The sequence below is a fragment of the Vombatus ursinus genome, unplaced genomic scaffold, assembly GCF_900497805.2.
Source record: "Vombatus ursinus unplaced genomic scaffold, bare-nosed wombat genome assembly UNPS02008996.1, whole genome shotgun sequence".
Classification (NCBI taxonomy): Eukaryota; Metazoa; Chordata; class Mammalia; order Diprotodontia; family Vombatidae; genus Vombatus; species Vombatus ursinus.
In genome coordinates, this window is record NW_020948774.1 from 549,358 (window position 1) to 569,731 (window position 20,374).

Consider the following 20,374-nt stretch of genomic DNA (forward strand, 5'->3'; position numbering starts at 1 on the left):
GACAGGAGAAGAAACACAGTCAACAGAAAATTCAGAGAGAGCAGAAAGAAAAGACAGTTAGGATGTCTAAACTGAGTAAACTGTTTTCACTTTTGCGCAATCAGGACTTTGCCACAGGTTGCGTCAGCTCCAGTGCCCTGGGACACAAGAGAGAATGGCTGGGGGCACTTGCGTTGGCAGCATCCATCTTTGAGGAGTTCCAGATACAAGACTTATATAGTGGACAGCAATTGCTTGCCTCAAAAATAGAGGAACTGGCCAATAAATTCGCCCAAGCCCTCCAAGTGCAGGCTGATATTGATCAGCAGCTGGAGGAGCAGATTCATAAAGTAGCATTGGCTACTCAGGACATTGGGAATGAACTTATGTGGCTGGAATTGAGACAGCAGTTGCCATGCAATGGCCTATATTGATCCATTTGTGTAACACCCTTAAACCATAACGCCACTTGCGACGCCCTTTCACAAAGCATAAATGACACTCTCCCTTTCTTTTCTATTTGGTGTAATGATACCCGTGCCCTTTCCCAGATCCAGGCTACAAATCTTTCCTCTGTACTCCAGGCTTTATGGGTGTTAATTAGACTGGCGCAGAACATATCTGACACTTGGCACCAGCACGAGACTGATGATATTGTTCGTCACCTTAGAGATTGGATTAAGCATACCTCTTTCCCCATATCCTCCCTTGTAACCCATTGAGCATTTATTGTTACTACCCACTATATTAGGAGGTTTCCTTAGGATTCTTAGAGGTTCAATAGAGGCACTCAGAACTGAAGGCCTAGTATGGAGACCCCATCTCTGCCCCCTCTATTAAACAAAAAGGGGGAATTGTGAGGGACTGTCTGATGTTGTCTGCTGCCAGGTGAGAATTGTGGCAAGTTTGGGGTAAGATCTGGGTATTTGGAAGTAACCGAGGCAGGGGCTGTGGTGGGCGGAGTTGTGGTGAACTGGGATGGGCTAGATACGGAGAAGTCCTGAGGCAGTGGGCAGTGCTATATGAGATAAGCTGGGGAAGGTACAGTATACAAGGAAGTAGCCGGAGCATGTGCTCCTGAGGCAGGGGGCTGTGCCACGTGGGAGTGGGATGGCAGAGGACGAGTTCCCTTTGCTTAGTCCCCTCCCTAAGTGCAACGTCAACCCCAGACGCCTCCTTCCTGTGTCCTTCCTGACTTCCTGGGTCACGTACCTTCCCTTTGTGTAGCACTGACCCCAGACGCCTCCTCCCGGTATCTGGGCCTGACTTCCTAGGTCACGTACTCTTTGTCTATGCGCCAATCCCAGACGCCTCCTTCCTGTATCCGGTCCTAGCCTCCTGCGTCACTTCCTCTCCCTTGGTGCGCTAAACTCAGACAGCCCCTTCCAGTATCTGACCCTACATTCATTGACTAGTAGGCGGGCTCAGGAGGAGGGGCTAAGTAGGTACTTAAGGAACGATCATGGTCAGATCACACGCTCTCTCTTTGCTCCTGCTCTGTTGCTCTGGCCTTCCTGCTTGGCCTTGCTGTGATGGCTCTGAATAAAGCTCTGGTGTTGGCACCTCCTGGTAGGCTCGTCTCTGTGTTTATCTGGTTGAGGACCGAAGACTGGTAAGTATGACTCTGGCAGCCTGCTCCTTATAGGAGGAGAGTGCACGGCGCGGCCGGCACAACCCACGAGCAACTGATGTTTTTCCAATTATTTAGATCTGGCTTTATTTGTGTGAAAAGTGTTTTGTAATTGTGTTCATATAGTTCCTGGGTTTGTTATAAAATGTGCTTTTAGCCAATCTTATCCTCCCTTCTGTTACTTCTCTTTGTGGTTAAAGAAGTGGAAACAGGGAAGGATCTTTTGAAAGCACTGCCCGGGATAAAGAGAATTCCCATAGCTCACACCTACTATTATATTTCTACAAATGAGGGAGCGCTGGAGAATGTTGTAAAAGACAAGAGTGCCAGGAGAATATTCCAGGTACACCCCAGCCCTGGGCACTGCACCTTTCATTCGATGTTTCAATGGTCCAGGATAGGTTTGGAAACAGTAATCCTCTTCTTTCTTGACACATTGAAGCAGGAACACAGAGTCACAGGAGTCCACATTCCTCCCCCTTTTTCTCCTTAAATAAGGGGTATAGATCCCTAGCATCCCCTGAGGTAGTTGAATCACATCCACCTCCCAGTACTGTCTGCCTGAGCTGAAGGCCTGCTTAGCAAGGGCAGCATAGCAAGCCAAGTCTTCAGGATGCTTGGTCTCTACCTGCCAAAGTTCTCCAGCTTCCACACTCTTCAAATTCCCAGAAACAATTACACAGGGACTTGCTGGTATAGGATCCATTCTGAATTGACTGAGTAGCTCTATCATGCCAGGGATGGGATATTCTCTCAGCTCTGGGATTGAAGAGGTCTAGAGGTTTGGGGTGCTTGAACCCCAAGATTGCGACGTGGGCCCTGCCTGAATGAATTCAACTCAAATCTTCTTCCAGCCACAGAAAAAGTTTATTAGAGATAAAACATATAGGCCAGACTCTTGAGGAACCTGAAGATTAGTAACACCTATAGGGATGAGCAGGCATGAGACAGTCTCAGCCTTTTGGGCATGAGAAAGTCTCAGCCCCTAAATGGGGGCCAGGGTGGATCTTATATACACTAAAGTAACTTTGGTGGCCAGAGGAGGGGGCTGGGAAAAGGGTCTAGAAGAGAATTCCAATTGGAAGGTCTGAGAGATTGAATAGACAATGGGAATAGATAATGAGAGGGACTGGAAGGTAGAAGTTTGAAAGGATCAGAAGGTGGGGCTAGGGCTTTCAAAGGGAGATAAGGGGAGTTAGACCATAGTAAAAAAAGTTTAAGGGTTTTCAATGGGAGCCAGATTCTTTTTAGGGCTAGGGGCAAAGGTGCATCTGAATAAGATCAAAAGGTGGGGCTAGGGCTTTCAAAGGGAGATAAGGGGAGTCTATAAGGAATCCAAAAGTTTAAGGGTCTTCAGGGGTCTGTAAACAAATGGGAGCCAAATTCCTTTTGGCCAAAAGGGGCAAAGGTCTTGGCTTCTGAAACTGAATGATGGGTGCTTACCCCATCAGGAGGACAGCCTTGGACCTTTGGGACAACACTGACTCACTCCTTCTCAGCAACTGCTTGTCATCCTGTAGCAGATCCACATTGGGTTGATGGCCTGCTTCCTGCAGCTCTAGAATGAGGTCCTGAAAGGGTTTGCACATGCTGGGACATTCTGTCCTGGCTTGCCCTTTGCTCTTGCCTTATCTTTTCAAGACATCGAGATTCTTCCTCCTTCAGGAAGTGGTGCAGTTAGTTATATTCTCCTGTGATCATTCAATGCCAGTCAACAACAGGTTTCTCCTGAGCAAGAAGTTTCTTAGCCTCTTCAAAACACTTCCCTAAGTGACTCCAAATGTGTTGGAGCTTCTCCCTGCAATTGTGAGCAGCCTCTTCTACAGGAGATATCATGTGAGCCCCATGTTCTGAGCTTTGGGAACATCTCACACAGAGTGGTTTCTGGTCATCTTCACAGAAGAGCTTAAACATTTCTTTGTGCCTGGCACACTGGCTCTGTCCTTGAGTACTCTGCAACAGTTGGGAGCTGAGCTGTTTACCTAGGTCAGTCAGCTGTGCTAGGCTCCCATTGACTACTGGGAATTCTCTGACCTGGGACACTTGCCTGCATTCAGGACAAGAGAAAGCTATAGCTCTAGTTCTCCAGCTCCAAGAGAGAGATGCTCTGCAAAAGCTGTGCCCACAGCCAATGGTGACTGGCTCAGAGAAGTAGCTCCTACAGACGCTCCAGGTGATTTCTGTCTGCAATGCCTGCAGCATTTCCATAGCAGCAGCCATTCTTCTCTTTCCAATTGCTTCTTTTCTGAAGCAACTGAAATGAAGAGACTTCTGTTCCACTGAAGGCAGTGCTTCTGAGCAGAAGGAGGCTCTGCTTTTATAGGAGGTAGCTTCGCCCCTTTAGGGCCTCTCAGAGGAGGTGTGAACTCCCCCGGTCTGGAATTCTGCCGTTCATCCTGTTAACTCTTGCTGGTTGCTGCAGCCCTGAGGACCCCCCCTCTTGCCCCCCCACCCCCCAGTTCACACCTCTGGGTGACTCCTTTGGATGGACAAGTTTCACCATGCTGAAAGTGCTCCTTTTTATGCTTCTTTTGAGTCTTGTATTTGAAAGTCAGATTTTCTATTCAGCTCTAGTCTTCTAATCAAGAATGCTTGAAAATCCTCTCTCTCATTGAATATCCATTTTTTCCCCTGAAGGATTCAAATCAATTTTGCTGAGTAGGTGATTCCTGGTTGTAATCCTAGCTCTTTTGCCCTCTGAAATATCATATCCCAAGCCCTCAGATCCTTTAATGTAGAAGCTGCTAAATCTTATGTTATACTGACTGTGACTCCAAGATATTTAAATTGTTTCTTTCTGGCTGCTTGCAATATATTCTCCTTGACCTGAGACCTCTGGAATTTGGATATAATATTCCTGGCAGTTTTCATTTTGGGATCTCTTTCAGGAGGTGATCAGTAGATGCTTTCAATTTCTATTTTACCTTCTGGTTCTCAACTATCAGGGCAGTTTTCCTTAATAATTTCTTGAAAGCATCTTAAATGTTAATTTAAATAATTATATACTTTAAAAACATCAAGCTATACATGTCTTCCATTGTTTTATATATTCCTCTTTTTCTGTTCTTTAAATAAACTAAGATTCATTTTTGTCAAACTCATAATAATAATTAAGGAACATGTTAGAAACAATTAGAGCTTTTGTTGTACAGTAACTAACTGGAGCTTTCAAAAATATTTCTCCTACTCTTCAAATTATAGGTATGCTGGTTTAAGAAAATCTAATACATAAAAATTCAAACCTTTAAATTAAGTTTTTTTTTTTACTTTAGGTACTTAAAAATAAACGTATATACACCCACACAAACATACAGAGACATTTACACTATATATGTATGTGTATACATATGTATGTATACATACATACATGTATGTATATAAAACACTAATACTTTAATTTGTCCTAAAATTGTTACTTAAATGTTTCAAGGGATGTCCTCTACGTCTTGTGTTCTTGTTCTGGTTAAGTAATTCCATATCTTTTATGTATCCTTATGAAATTTCTATAGCCTTTGACAATGTTGAATACTCTCTTCTCCTTAATATTCTCTTCTCTCTGGGTTTTTGTGACATTATTACTCCTGGTTTTCTTCCTTCCTGTCTGCTCCTTATTCTCCCTTGCTGGATCTTCAGGTCACATTCACTATTGGTTAATTGACAAGTCTCTCTGTCTTAGGTCCTCTTCTTTTCTCCCTCTATACTATTTTGTTTGGTGAGCTCATCTGATCCAATGGATTCAGTTATCATCTCTGTAAAGATGATTCACATATCTATTTATGTAACCTTAGCTTCTCACTTGACCTCCAGTCTTAAATCTCCTACTGCCTATTTGACATTTTGAACTGGATGTCCTATAGACACCTCAAACTCAACATGTCCAAAACAGCTCATCTTTCTCCCAAACTCTCCCCTCTTCCTAATTATTGTTACTTGCTAATTGCATCCTCTTTCTTATTACTGTTGAGGGTACCACCATCACCTAATGCCTCCACTATTACAACAGCATTCTGGTTTGCTCTCTGCCTCAAATCTTTCCTCACTCCAAACCATTCTTCACTCAGCTGTCAAACTGATCTTCCTAAAGCATAGATCTTACCATGTCTCTCCCCCATTCAATAAACTTCAGTGGTTCCCTATTACCTCCAGGATCAAATATAAAATCCTCTCTTTGGCTTTTAAAGCCTTTCATAACCTAAACACTTCCTACCTTTCCAGTCTTTTTACACCTTACTATGAAGTCTGTGATCTAGTGACATTGTCCTCCTTGCTGTTCCTTGTACAGGACATTTCACCTCCCCATATTCCATCTCCCATCTCTGAGCATTTTCACCAGTTATCCCCTATACCTGGAATTATCTCTCTTCATCTCTGTCTCCTGGTTACCCTGTGTTCTTTCAAGGCTCATATCCCACCCTCTTCAAAAAGCCTTTTTCTGTCCCCCTTATTGTTAATGCTGTCCATCTCCTGATGCCTCCAACTTTGGAATACATACACACACACACACACACACACTGTGTGTATGTAGTTGTCACCTAGGATCTAAAACTCTGAGGTGGTTGAAAGGTGGTCTCTTCTGGGTGTGTATAATAAGACATGTTAAGTTGCTACTGGACACTAATGCCGTGCATTGGCAATTCCAGCTGTGGCTTAATATTCTTGAATTCTAACGGTGCATCCTAATCGTTACTTAAAGCTTTAGGCTGCCATTTATGTTTAGCATACACATGGAATGCAGAAGGGTGTTTGGTAATATTAGCTGTTGCTTTGTATTTATTTTATTTTTTAAGTTCTTTGGATTTTTATAATACAGTAATTTCCCAATTTGTTCCCTTCTCCTCCCAATATTACCCTCTCTTAAAACAAAGAAAAATAATTTTAAAATCAAAGTTTTATTTTTTAATTCATAGAAATTTATTTTCTCATCCTCCCACCCTTTCATCCCATTAAAAAGAAAAAGAAAAACAGATTCCTTCTAACAAATATGCATAGTTAAACAAAACAAATCCCCTTATCGGTCCTGTTATAACACACACACATACACATATGTCTCATTCTGTACCATGAATCCTTTACCTCTGTTGGCAGGTAGGTAGCATGCTTCATTATAAACTTCAGTGGTTCCCTATTACCCCCAGGATCAAATATAAAACCCTCTCTTTGACTTTTAAAGCCTTTCATAACCTAAATCCTTCCTACCTTTGCAGTTTCTTTACACCTTACTATGAAATCTGTGATCTAGTGACATTGTCCTCCTTGCTGTTCCTTTGGAATTGTGGATGGTCATTGCATTGATCATAGTCCTTAAAGCTTTCAAATTGTCTTTATAGTATTGTTTTTACACAAATTGTTCCCTTGGTTCTGCTCATTTTATACTTCTTCAGGTTATAAAAGTCTTCAGAATTGTCCATCTTTATAATATAAGTGTGAATATAAATTATTCTTCTGGTTCTGCTTACTTTACTCTGCATGAGTTCATACAAGTCTTTCCATATCTCTTTGAAACCATCCATTGGCTCATTAAAGCAAGCAATAAGGTAAACTCTACTTATACAATGTTGGTATGTTATAGCAAATGCAACATTCCACACCTATTGTCCCCTCACCTCTCTACCAAGAAGAAGGAATGGTATTTCATTTCCCATTTTCCAGTACCAAGATTGATCATTGAATTTAATCTGAGTCTAGCTTCCTTTTAGTATCATCACTTACATTATCTTTGCATTTATTTTAACCTGAAGTCTGTTGAAATTTCAAGGTGAGTTGGTTCTCCTTTTGATTTAGAATATGTTGATAATTATCATGTCTAGTCAGGCTCCTTAGCACATTCGCTCAATCACCTGAGAAAGATGGCCACAGTTTAGCAGACAATATCAAAACATAATTAAGGTCTATTTTGCTACTGGTTTTCTATCTAACCTGTGTTAGGACTGTATTCTAGCTAGCTCAGAAAAAGAAAGGCTCTTTTATTTCACTCTTGTCTCAGTGAGGATTGTGCTTAATGTAGCACAATCTAGCTTAAATCTAGCGCCAGCTAGAATTTAAGATGTTCAAAAATGGGTACTTTCCTAATGGAAGGTGAGCACTCTTAGGTTTATTACTATCACTACTACTACTACTACCACTACCACTACTACCACTACCACTACTAGCTAACATTTTTATATATTTTATTTTCCCTCAAATTACATGTTAAACAATTTTAAACATTTTTTAAAAGTTTTGAGTTCCAAATTCTATCACTCCCTCCCTTTCCTCCCCCTCCAGACAGTAAGCAATCCAATAGTTTATACATGTGCAATCATGTAAACATTTCCATATTAGTTATTTTGTACAAGAAGACTCGAATAAAAAAAAAAGAATGAAAGAAAGAAAGTGAAAAACAGCATGCTTCAGTCTGTATCCAGATAGCATCAGTTCTTTTCCTGGAGGCAGATAATATGCTTCATCATCACTCCTTTGGGATTGTCTTGGATCATTGTATTGCTGAGAATAGCTAAGTCATTCACAACTCTTCATCTTGCTGTTACTGTATACAACATTCTCTTGGTTCTACTCACTTTACTTTGTATCAGTTCATGTAAGTCTTTCCAGGTTTTTCTGAAATTATCCTCCTTGTCATTTCTTATAGCACAAATAATATTCCATTACAATCATATATCACAGCCAGTTTAGCCATTCTCCAATTATTGGGCTCCCTCAATTTCCAGTTCTTAGCCACCACAAAAAGAGCTGCTATAAATATTTTTGTACAAATAAGTCTTCCCCCCCCGCCCCTTTTAATGTCTTTGGGATATAGACCTAGCTAATATTTATAAAGCACTTTAAGGTTTGCAAAGCACTTTACAAATGTCATCTCATTTTATCCTCCCAACATTCCTGGGTGCTATTATTATCCCGATTTTCCATTTGAGGAAACCTGAGGCTGAGAAAGAGGTTAAATGACTTTCCCAAGGTTACATTGAGCTAGTAAGTGTCTGAGGTCAATTTGAACTCAAATATTCCGCACTCCACTTCTTCTCTTCACTAAGCCAACCAGCTGTTGGCATCTCTGCCTACAAAGGGGAGAGTTCTTTGGGGGAGAAATTTAAATGAGCATAAACATTTAAATTATTCATAGTTAAAGATTGTAGGTGTAAGGGGCTACCCATTACATGGGATAGGGTCTCGACTTACGATTTCATAGTACCGATGGATCTGCAATTTATCATCTTAGAGGTTGCCTAGATCACTGAGAGTCTAAGTGACTTGGTCTGAGGCACGCGGTCAATATGGTCTTCTGGTCTTCAAGATCAGTTTTGTAGGCTCTGATTTCCTATTGCCCCAATCTCTCTCTTCAGACTTATTGGTTATTAATCTCCCATCTTCCCCATCCTGTTCCCCACCCCGTTGCCCTGCCCCACCCTCCCATGCTGTGATCCAGCCAAATTGGGCTTCTCTCTATTCCTCACACACAATACTCTATTGACTGTCTCTTTGTACTAGCTATCCCCACATGGGAAACGTACTTCTTCCTTGTCTCCATCTTATAAATTTCCTCTCCTCCTCTAAGACGCAGTTGAGGCACCATCTTTTGCATGAAGCTTTTCCCGATTACTTCCTCCCCCTCAACCCCTAGTGTCCTCCATCCAAACTATCTTGTATCTAACTACTTTGTGTGTGTATATGTGTGTGTATACATGCATACACATTTATTAGCTCCATAATTATGCTGTATATATTTTTATATTTACTTCTTATTCCTGTTAGAATATGAGCTTGTTGCAAATGGGAATTGTTTTTGTTATTTGTATCCCTAAGTCCTAGAACAGTACTTGGCACATAGTAGGTGCTTAACAAATACTTGCTCATTGATTGGTTGATTTTTTAACCTTAAGGTGTCAATAAATATTAGCTAGTATTACAGCTATACTACATTCTATAATATCATATACTATGATACTATACTATACACTACAATATTATACTGTACTACTACTACTACTATTAATTAACTAACTAACTTTTATAAAGCACTTTAAGGTTTATAAAGTGTTTCATAAATGTCTTCTCATTTTCTCTTCACAATACTCCTGGGTGCTATTATTATCCCAATTTTCCATTTGAGGAAACCTGAGGCTGAAAAAGAGGTTAAATGACTTTCCCAAGGTTACATTGCGCCAGTTAAGTCTCTGAGGTCAAATCTGAACTCAAGTATTCCTCACTCCACTTCCTCTATTCACTAAGCCACCTAGCTGTTGGCATCTGTGCCTACAAGGTATTTGTTTTTTGGAAATGAGCATAAACATTTAAATTATTCACAGTTAAAGATAGTAGGTGTAAGGTGCCACCCATTACTTAGGATTGGGACTGGACCTATGATATCATTGGTGCAGATGCATCTGCAATGGAGTAATAGGAGGAGGAGGGGGAGGAGGAGGAGGAGGGGAGGAGGAGGAGTAGTAATTCTCTGTGGGGTGTGTGTGTGTGTATTAATAACAACTTACATTTATGTAGAGGTTACTATGCACCAGGCACTGTGCTAAATGCTTTACAATTATTATCTCATTTGATCTTTACATGGGAGGTAAGTGCTATTATTATCCCCATTTTACAGATGAGGAAACCAAGGCAAAGACAGGTTAAGTGACTTGCCCAGAGTCATACAGCCAGTAAGGGTCAAAGTCGTTCCACATTTGAACTCAGGTCTTTCAGCTCCAGGACTGAAGATCTATATGCTGTGCCAACTAGCTGTCCCAGAAACTCAGAGTATTCAAGTATTCAAGTATTCAAGATGAAGGGAAAAAAAAATTGTTACTGGTACTAGAACAGTCCCTTTGCAGAAGCAGTCAATTTGCTGTACTTCCTTGTGTTGGATTTTTCTGGGAGTCTGGTGGATTGCTAGCCAAAATCTGTCTGGCCTAGCTGGAGGATTAGTGCATTAAACCAAAAGATTGCTGTGTAGATAGGCCTTTTGTATTAAGTTTTCACTTTTTTCACTCTCCCGACAACAGAAAGAAAAAAAAAACCCTGCACATAGGCAGACTTTAGCTGCACAATATTATTCTTGCCTATACCATATGTAGTATTATGGGAAGAATGAGATCCTAACAGCCAATACAGCTGGATTTTAGTCCTGGCTCTGACATTAATATAGAGTATGGACTTACAAAGATATTAACATTTAAATTTTTTAAATTGAATATGCTAGTCTATTTTTGTCCTAAAATTATTTATGTAAAATGATAAAAGCTAAGTCACATTAGAAGTTTATGCATTTTGGGCATAGTCAATGAGGGAATTTGTTTTGCTTGCCGGTGCCTATTTGCTATTAGGGTTTTCTTTCCTTTTCTTTTTTCTTTTTCCTGTGGCGGTGAGGAGAGAAAATAAATGTTTGTTAATTGAAAAAATAATAAAATTTTAAAAGAAGTTTATGCAAATAAAGATCAAATCTTCAAAAATACTGATTTTGTTTTTAGCTACATTATACCTTTACTTAAAAACTGGTCACATATATCTTTTATGGAGGAAAAAGAAATCTCACAATGGTAACTATTTTTCTTCTGATTATGTTCCTATTTTGGAAAACATCTGTCCAAAAAGCCTGGACTAGGACGAAGTATCATCAGGAGGTTAAGAGATTCATTTCTTCTTAGGGCCAAAGGTAGTTTCCAATGCTAAAAAGTATCTGCATTACAATTTCCAGCACAACCCAAAAGTGCTCTCCTCACCCAGGTATTCTTAAGTCTGGCCAATAAAGAGATTAAAATGAGATAAGTCCAGAAAAAAGAAATTCCTCCTATTTGCAGGTATTAACCATCATTTGTATTTTACCCTTTTATTGTATCTCATTTGATCCTTCTAACTCCTTTGAGGTAGATAGGGCAGAGAGTTAAGTTTCCACAACCATAGGAAAAAAAGAATAAAAATACTATCTTCACATCAGAGGGTTTTGTTTCAAGTCTACAATGAGCAACTTTAGTCTCCATGTAATACTGGCAGTACAAACAGTCCCCAAATAAGAAACCGCTGACTTCTAGGAAACCAGTAGATAGAATGGTCAATGCTTTGCTTCCCAAACCATTTTCCTTTGTTACTAGGGACACTCACTATACTATGGGAGCTGGCCAGGTTCCTAGTTCCTGATGAATCCATATTCCCAGGACCATTTGGGATAGGTTGGGGTTTGGTGCTTCCTGTTTATGGGTCTAGGACTACAGGAGGTGGGAAAATTGGAACTGAGGGCTACATTTATTTTCCATCTCTACAGTAGGGTCAGCATAGCTGGATAGTAGGTTATTGGGGGACAGGAAATTGTATTTAATGTAACAGAGCTTTGCTGTGCATGCCCAAATCACATAAGACAGAAGAACCTGTGTGGGAGATGATAGGAATTTGCTTCTGGGAGGAGACAACCTGTTCCCCTACCATATAAGTAGGGTAGCACCATTTTTCCATTGGCTGTTAGCCAGAACAGGCTGTGTCTTTAAAACTCCCAGACTAGGACAAGTCTAGTTTCACTTTCTCTTTCTGGCTGACTCCAGGAGGTGAAAGTCCTGTTCACCCACAGCATGGACACCTTGTGTTGAGCTGGAAGTGGGCTAAAGGGTTACAGTCCCTCTTTCCCTTTTAGGTCCTGCAACCCCAAGAAAAGGGCTTGAGGTTTTGTTCTATTTCAGTTGTCCTTTTCAGTTCTAGGTTTAGGCAGTGTAATTTGAGTCATGGTAATCTTTGGCAGCAGGGTTCCTGGGCAGAAGTTGCAACAAGCACCTAGAAACTGCAGAGGATAGAATGTTGAGCCTGGAGTCTTCCTGACCTGAGTTCAAATCCAGCCTCAAACACTTTCTAACTGTGTGACCTTGGGCAGGTCACTTAACCCTGTTTGCTGTTACTGGAAAATGGAGATGGTAATAGCACCAACCTCCCAGGGTTGTTGTGAGGGTTAAATGAGATAATATTTGTAAAGCTTAGCTCGGTGGCTGGCACATTATAGGTACTTTAAATAAGTGCTTGTTTCCTTCTTTCCTACCAGACCAGGAGGGAAGCCCTGAGAAGCCAGCCTACTGGGACTCAAACCTAGGGGGCTTTGGAACTTGGTGGGATTCTGCTATATAGGAACTGAATTAAACTGTGAACCTAATCCCGCTCTTCTCCCCATAGACAGAGGTAACGTAAGGGGGGTTAGGGAAGAATGTTTGTATATTTGTTCTTGCTAAACATTTCAAAAAAATTTCCTTTTTAAAAAGCAAATCTGACTGTTAAGTGGTTTGAATGGAACTGGGATGTAATGGACCCCTCCAAAACTGGAGGGACACAAGTGGTGGGAGCTTGAGCCAATGGCACAAAGACTAGATACTTCTCGATTCCTATAAAGGTGCCAGAGAACCCTGGGGGAAGAGTGAAATGTAACCTACCTGGCTCACTATGTCCCGAGCATTGTATTAGGCTCTGGGGATACCAGGGCAAAAAATGAAAAAAATCTCCCCTCTTAAGATGCACACATTTTATCTGGAGAGCCAACATGTACCAATGCAAAGTATAAAGTAGGCATAAGGATTGGAGCTGTTATTTCATCAATATAGAGAACTCCCAGGTGAGGAAACCTTCTTTGCTAGTGCAGGTGGATGGGCACTGTCTCTGGAGTAGGGAGTCTTATTAACCTTTGTTTGTCATGGACTCCTTTGGCAGCCCAGTGAAGCCTAAGAATTCTTTCTCAGAAAGACCCAACCCAATGCAATCAACATTTATTAAGCACCTACTATGTGCCAGGCACTGGGCTGAGCTCTGGGGATACAATTAATGAAAAGATACATTGTCCCTGTCCTCAGGGAGCTTACATTCTAAAGGGGGAGACAACATCCAAAGGAGGCAGGAAAGCAGAATAATGTCTTTAAGTGCATAGATAAAATACATAGTATTATAAATGAAACCAATTATATTGATAAAGTTATTAAAATATTCAAAAAACAAATTCACAGACTTCCAGTTAAGAGCTCATGTCTCAGATTTACCTAAATTCTAGATTCTAGAGCACTGAGAAGACATGTAAGTATATACAGAATATATATGTATATATGTGTGTATATACAAAATATATGTATATATGTGTGTGTGTGTGTATACACATACACACACACACACACACACACAGAGCAAGTAAGTGGCTCTGTGGATAGGGTGCAGATCCTGGAGTCAGGAGGACCTGAGTTCAAATCCAACCTCAGACACTTCCTAGCTGTGTGACCCTGGGCAAGTCACTTCACCCTGTTTGCCTCAGTTCCTCATCTATAAAATGAGCTAGAGAAGGAAATGGAAAACCACTCCAATATACTTGCCAAGAAAACCTCAAATGGGGTTGTGAAGAGTAGGACATGACTGAAAGGACTCAAGAACATATATAAGTATGAGTATGTATATAAAAAAAAAGTATCCCCCTTAACACAGCTCAACAAGTATTTGTTGATTTGATTTTGCATGAATAAGAGCCATCTGGTATACAAGTGCAGGCCTTCCAGCTTGCCTTTCTCTTTGGAAGGTTTCTTCTTTAGTTCAGAGATAGTCTAGCAAGTTGCTGGTCCCCAAACAGGAGAGACTATCCCTTAGTGTGAGAGATTAATCTTCTCTTTCTCTCTACTAAATCCTTCAGTCTCAGCAGGGACTGGCATTAAGAAGAGCAAATGGAGCTTGTCACTTTTCACATTAGTCACTTAATAAACCCGGGCTGACTTTGAGCCGGGCCTCAACAGTGTTGAGGAGGAAGCCAAGCCTAAATTTCCTGCTGCTCTAGTTACCACTGACAACCAGTTTGCTCTGTCCCATCACTAGTCTTTCTACTTGCTGTAGCCACTTTCTTTTACAGCTCTGTATCTAAAAAAAAAAAAAAAGAAAGAAAGAAAAAAAAAACAAAAAACCAAAAACCAAACAAACAAAAAAAAAAACCCCTAACAAAAACAAAAACCACCAAACAAAAAAACCCAAACCCAAACTTATTTCCCAAGGTCGTGGCTAAGTTGCTTTACCATCTCTCCTTCATCCCACCGCTTAATAAGGAGAAAGCTTCATCATTTGTTCTAACCTCCACACTTGCTCCTTGGTTATTCCTTGCAGTTTGATGGGGTTGGAGGGTAGTACACGTGCATGAGACAACATAGGGCAGAAGAACTCTAGATTTAGTATGAGGGGACCTGGGTCAGAATCCCAGTTCTCTGATCTTGGATGAGGTACTTCATCCCCAGGTTATGGTTTATTACTCTGTAAAAAGTAAATGGTTGAATGATATGATCTTTAGTTCGCTTCTGAACCTTTTGTATAATTTTGGGATTACACATTTTCTCAAAACCCCAGCCTATTCATTCATTTAACATGTATTTAATGAGTCCATAATAGGTGTCCTATACAATGTGGAATATAAAAAATGAGGTTTTTTCCCCCTTAGGAATTTTACAGTCTAGTTGGGGAGACAAGATATGCACATAAACCTGAAACATTTCTATAACCGAAGTCTCTGATGAATGCCAAACTAAATGGTACAGACAGTAGGTGCTTACATGAAGACAGAGAGATGACTGGAGGCTTGAGTGATTGGGAAAGGTTTTTAAAATCTTATTTTTATTGATATGCATTGATATGCCTTCATTTCTCAATATATCCTCTCTCTCTCTCTGTCTCTCTCTCTCTCTCTCCCCTGAACCAGTGAGCTCCTCTGAAACAAAGATTTAAAGAGAGTGAGAGAGAAAGCAGTAAAATAAAAGTAAGCTCACCAACTGTGTCTGATCATATGTAACACCCTACACTCATGGTCCATCCTTTGCCATCTTGGCACAGAAGGGAGGGCAGTAAATTTTCTTAACTCTTCTCTGGGCCAAGCTTGGTCATTAATAATTAAACAGTAGTTTCTTTCTTTTTTTTTTCCATTTACATTGTTGCAGTCATTGTATATATTGCTTTCCTGGTTCTTCTAATTCACTCAGCACTAGTCTTTCCACGTATTTTTGAATTCCTCATGTTGATAGTTTCTTATGGCACAGTAATATTTCATTACATTCATGCATCACAATTTATTTAACCATTTCCCAATTGGTGATTTACCTTGCTTCCAATTCTTTGCTACCCCAAGAAAGGTTGCTAGAATAGTTTGGTTTATAGGGTACCCTCCTTAGGGGTATACACCACCAGTGAGATTTCCAGGTCAAAGAGTATATGGACATTTTAGTCACTATATTGTGATTATTATTGCATAATTCCAAATTTCTTTCCAAAATGGTTGTATTGATTCACAGATCCTCCAACAATGCACCAATGTTTCTATCTTCCCAAAACCCCTCCAACATTGACTATGCTTTCTTTTTTTTAATTTTTCTTAATTTTATTCTCATCTTTATTAAAGTTACAGGTGAGCCAAAAGCATACCTATTTTATTTTATTTTTAATTTATGCAATAAAACAATCATTCCTATAACATAGTATAATAAAAAAGATGATTGCACATGAAACTGCAAATCTATTATGTATAACTTGCTATTCCTTTTAAATATATAATAAAGTTATCATGTAGATTTTTTCTTCCTTCAAACTCCACCCACTCACCCTAGAGATGGCCACCAGTAAACACAAATAGGTGTACATATGTAGAATTATTCTATACATACTTCTGTTTATCAGTTCTTTTTTAAAATGTCTTTCTTCATATGTCCTTTATCATTAATTTGGGTGTTTATAATAATCAAAATGTTGTTTGTCCTTTGTTTTTGAAGAGGACTATGGCATCAGGAAGGTGATGCCATGATTAGCAAGTGGATTGGATTTAAGTGAGGGAGGGTTGTACAAAGTCACCAGTCTCACTTTCTCTTCTGGAGCCATCTGAGCTCAGTGGCAAGATATAGATCAGGATGACTGGAGAGGGCCTCTTATTTGCTCAAAGCCGTATTTTTTTGTATGTTTGTTTGTTTGTTTGTTTTTTGGTGAGGCAATTAGGGTTAAGTGACTTGCCCAGGATCACACAGCTAGTAAGTGTCAAGTGTCTGAGGCCAAATCTGAACTCAGGTTCTCCTTCCTCCAAGGCCAGAGCTCTATCCACCGTGCAATCTAGCTGCCCCTCAAAGTCAAACAACATTGCTGTTATTGTATACAAGGTTGTCTTGGTTCTGCTCATTTCACACTTCATTATTTCGTTCAAGGCTTTTCCATGTTTTTCTAAGATCATTGAGCTCATCATTTCTTATAGTACAGTAGTATTCTGTCACAAACATATACCACAACTATGCTTTTAAGAATGGTCGTATCGATTCACAGCCCCACCAACAGTGTTTCAGTATTCCTTTCCAGGAAAGGTTTGCTGTATAAGGTAGGATTTAAACTGGATCTTAAATAATGAGTTGACTTCAGACAGATGTAGAAGGCGTTCCAAGCAAGGGGAAATAGTAGAGATAGGAATAAACTTGGCATATTCAGGGGACAGTGTGATGGCACTAGCTGTGCTGAAGAAGAAAGTTCATACCAGGGAGCAGTGAGAAATGAGGCAAGAAAGTCAGATTTTAACCCTGTTGGGTAAGTCTTGAATGCTACTCTGAGGAATTGGTACTTATAGGCTGCAGAGTGCCACTCCAGACTTCTGAGTAGGAAAATGACATGACAGAAGTGTTTTAGGAAGATTGGTTTGGCATCAGAGGACAGTATGGAATGCGGGTGGGAAAAGAGACCTAAGGCAGAAAGCCTAGTGGATCTAGGTCTCCTGGATCACCTGCTTCCTTTTCAGGCCCTTTGCTTTTCTCCTCCCTAAAGTGAATTGGGGGATACTGGCAGCAGAAAGTTCCAGGGCTGGGCACATAGTCAATAAGTATCTATTTATTTTTGCTTTTTGGTGAGGCAATCGGGGTTAAGTGACTTGCCCAGGGTCACACAACTAGTAAGTGTTAAGTGTCTGAGGCTGGCTTTGAACTCAGGTCCTCCTGACTCCAAGACCGGAGCTCTATTCACTGTGCCACCTAGCTGCCCTGAATAAGCATTTGTTCAGAGCCTACTACATGTTAGGCACTGTACTAAGTGCTGGGGATACAAAGAAAGGGAAAAAGAAACACAGTACCCGCTCTCAAAAAGCTCACAGTCTAATCAGTGAGATAACATACAATTATGTACAAACAAGATATATACAGGCTACAAGAGAGCAAGCCCTAGCATGGAGGGAGATCAGGGAAATGTTTCTTACAGAAGATGGGATTTTATCCGGGACTTGAAGGAAGCCAGGAAAGCCAGACAATAGTGGATGGTGTGCTAGTAGCAATCATTTCATCATCCCTTGCCTAAGAACCAGCTCATCAGATCTGAATTGCTGGGACTTTGCGGTATTAATATTCCTTCATGGTTATTTTTGGATCTTGTTTCTCCCTTGAGTAGTTGCTAGTTGACTAACTTGACTGAGTCAGCAATCACAAGTCTTCCCAGTAGACTCATTCCCCTAGCATGACTCTCATTGCATTTCAGTGGGCCTAGCTTTAAGTGCCTAGGTCCAGCTGTGGGGCTGAGAGTGGGTAGCCAGAAAGAAGCTGACCCTTTTGGCCGCACGAAGGGACAGGTGGGCTGAAAGCTGAGACTCTAAAACATGATCTTGAGCACGGGGAGGGAGGTGGCTCGATTACAGTCCCTCACGGCAAACAGCATGACTTGCTCACTTTATATAGCCTGGAAAGCTCTATATAAGGCGGAAATGCCCAGGGCTAGACAGAGAGAGACATTATTGTGACTGCTGCTTCGATCATCACTGCCACTCTTGTACTGTCAGAGTTTTCTCTTAAAGACCAAAGCTCTGTCTGTGCTTTGCACACTCCCTAGCTTGTACTTCCAATTTCCTCAGACTCTCTATATCTTTTAAGGGCACCTGGGGAGAGTTTACTTTCTCCCACGGCCTGCTAGGATGCGTTACTCAGTGCCAACCACCTCTGCCCACCGCAGCCGCTATAATCGGCGGCGCCTGCATGCAGAGCGCTGTGTCCGATTTCCCAATGATGTCCTGTTTTTGGATCACATCCGACAGGGTGACCTGCGGCAGGTAGGACGCTTCATCCGGACTGGAAAAGTCTCCCTGGATACCATCTATCCCTCAGGTGAGCAAAAGAGGTTCCCCTCCACATTTCTTTAAAAAGTTAGTTATTGTTTCAAGACTGATTCCTTTTGCTGCTTTTGGCTATTTTTGCAGTCTGCCGTACCCCAGATAACCTAGAAGAGAATTTTAGAACCCTAAAGGAAGTGAAGGGACCTGAAGCTATATCTACACAGGAAGACCTTTTAACTTGTTATAAACAAACTGGTGTGTGTGTGTGTGTGTGCGTGTATGTGTGTTGCAGATAACAGGTGCTCAGAGACTTCTGAAGGGGCAGAGTAGGAGGTAACAAATCTAGACTTGGATTAGGGAGGGATTGCTCTGGGAACTACCCTGAGACTGATTAGAGGCTTAGCCTGGCTCATAGGAGCACCAATTTAGAACTGGAAAGGACCTCAGAGGTCAACTAATCCAACCTGCTCTTTTTATAGATGGGGAGACTGAGGTCTAGAGAGATGACTTACCCAAGTTCACACAATTAATTCGTTGCAGACTTGGTTTTTCCTAGGGTAGACAGGAAGAAAACACATGGGGTAGGGAGTGTGCTCTCAGCCCCAGCTCCTTCTTATCTAATCTTCATCTTTTCAATCAACCCATCTATTGACTTCCTTAATGCTTCTCTCCTCCAGGTCTGGCCGCCCTGCATGAAGCAGTACTTTCTGGGAACCTGGAGTGTGTGAAGCTGCTTGTCAAGTATGGGGCTGACATTCACCAGAGGGATGAAACAGGATGGACTGCATTGCACATGGCCTGCAGTGATGGCTACCCAGACATTGCCAGGTGAGGGGCCCAGGCAGGGGTAGGGACTCAGCTCTCCTTTTGGCTGCCAATGGCAGACCTGGGACATGGTAATCCAACCCAAGGGCATCCTTTGGAGGGAGGAGCAGGATCTCAAATTAAAACTCAAAGTCCAGCCTCCTTAGTCACAAGTCCCATTTACCCACTCCTAGGAAAAAAGTGGGATGACCTTTAAATGATAGGACACTATGAACTTAAAGCTAGCTAGAGGAGACCTTTAAAGCTCCAACCCTATTGGGGAAACTATTAAGAGAATTAAGGTCCCTGAGGACAAGGGCTACTTTTTATTTTATTTTTGACACTTAACAAATGCTTGAATTGAACTGAGGTCCAGAGAGGTCAAGGTGACACTGGTCATAAGTGGCAGAGCTGGCATTTTACCCGTCCTTCTAAGTGCAAATCCATCCCTCATCCCCCCCATCCGGTGGTAAACAGCAGGACACGAGGCTGTGTCCAGGTATTTGGACCACATGCCTCTTTCTTTCTAGAGAAAAGCAAACGTGTAGGCTTGTCCCACTCACCACTGGACCCTGGGTGCCCCCAGCCCTTTACCATTTTCCTCCCCACCTTAGATACCTCATCTCCCTGGGGGCTCACGTAGACGTTGCCAATGACGACGGTGACTTGCCCTCCGACCTCATCGACCCCGACTACACGGATCTGGTGGAGCTATTCAAAGGGGCCAAGATGGACTGACTTGCTGCCCTCCTCCCCATGCAGAGCCCTCACTGTCCTCGCCACCGTCCCCCCTCCCCTGGAGACCCTGGACCTGAAGCGGGGTTTGGCGGGGAGGAGCCGGAGCTGGAGTTGTGAAGTTAAGCTGTTTATTAAGCTCTCACAGGGTGCCCCCTCCCCAAGCCCCGCCCCGCCCCGGGCCACCTGGCCCGAGGCCCCGC

The 20,374-nt window shown here is 41.6% G+C and overlaps 1 protein-coding gene across 1 annotated transcript; it reads left to right on the forward strand.

Annotated features, from left to right (window-relative positions):
• Positions 1-1,553: 1,553 nt before the first annotated feature.
• Positions 1,554-20,374, forward strand: PPP1R27 (protein phosphatase 1 regulatory subunit 27). Its single transcript, XM_027850207.1, has 5 exons — positions 1,554-1,591; positions 12,618-12,751; positions 18,454-18,684; positions 19,310-19,460; positions 20,051-20,374. Exons 3-5 carry the CDS (start codon positions 18,495-18,497, stop codon positions 20,172-20,174), a joined length of 465 nt encoding a protein of 154 aa, XP_027706008.1. The 5' UTR covers positions 1,554-1,591; positions 12,618-12,751; positions 18,454-18,494; the 3' UTR covers positions 20,175-20,374.

Bases quoted from the DNA above. Each gene is read 5' to 3' on its own strand.
- PPP1R27 (XM_027850207.1), top strand. From the start codon at position 18,495: ATGCGTTACTCAGTGCCAACCACCTCTGCCCACCGCAGCCGCTATAAT. The intron at 18,685-19,309 runs GTGAGCAAAAGA...TCTCTCCTCCAG, and splicing joins GGATACCATCTATCCCTCAG to GTCTGGCCGCCCTGCATGAA. The intron at 19,461-20,050 runs GTGAGGGGCCCA...TCCCCACCTTAG, and splicing joins GGCTACCCAGACATTGCCAG to ATACCTCATCTCCCTGGGGG.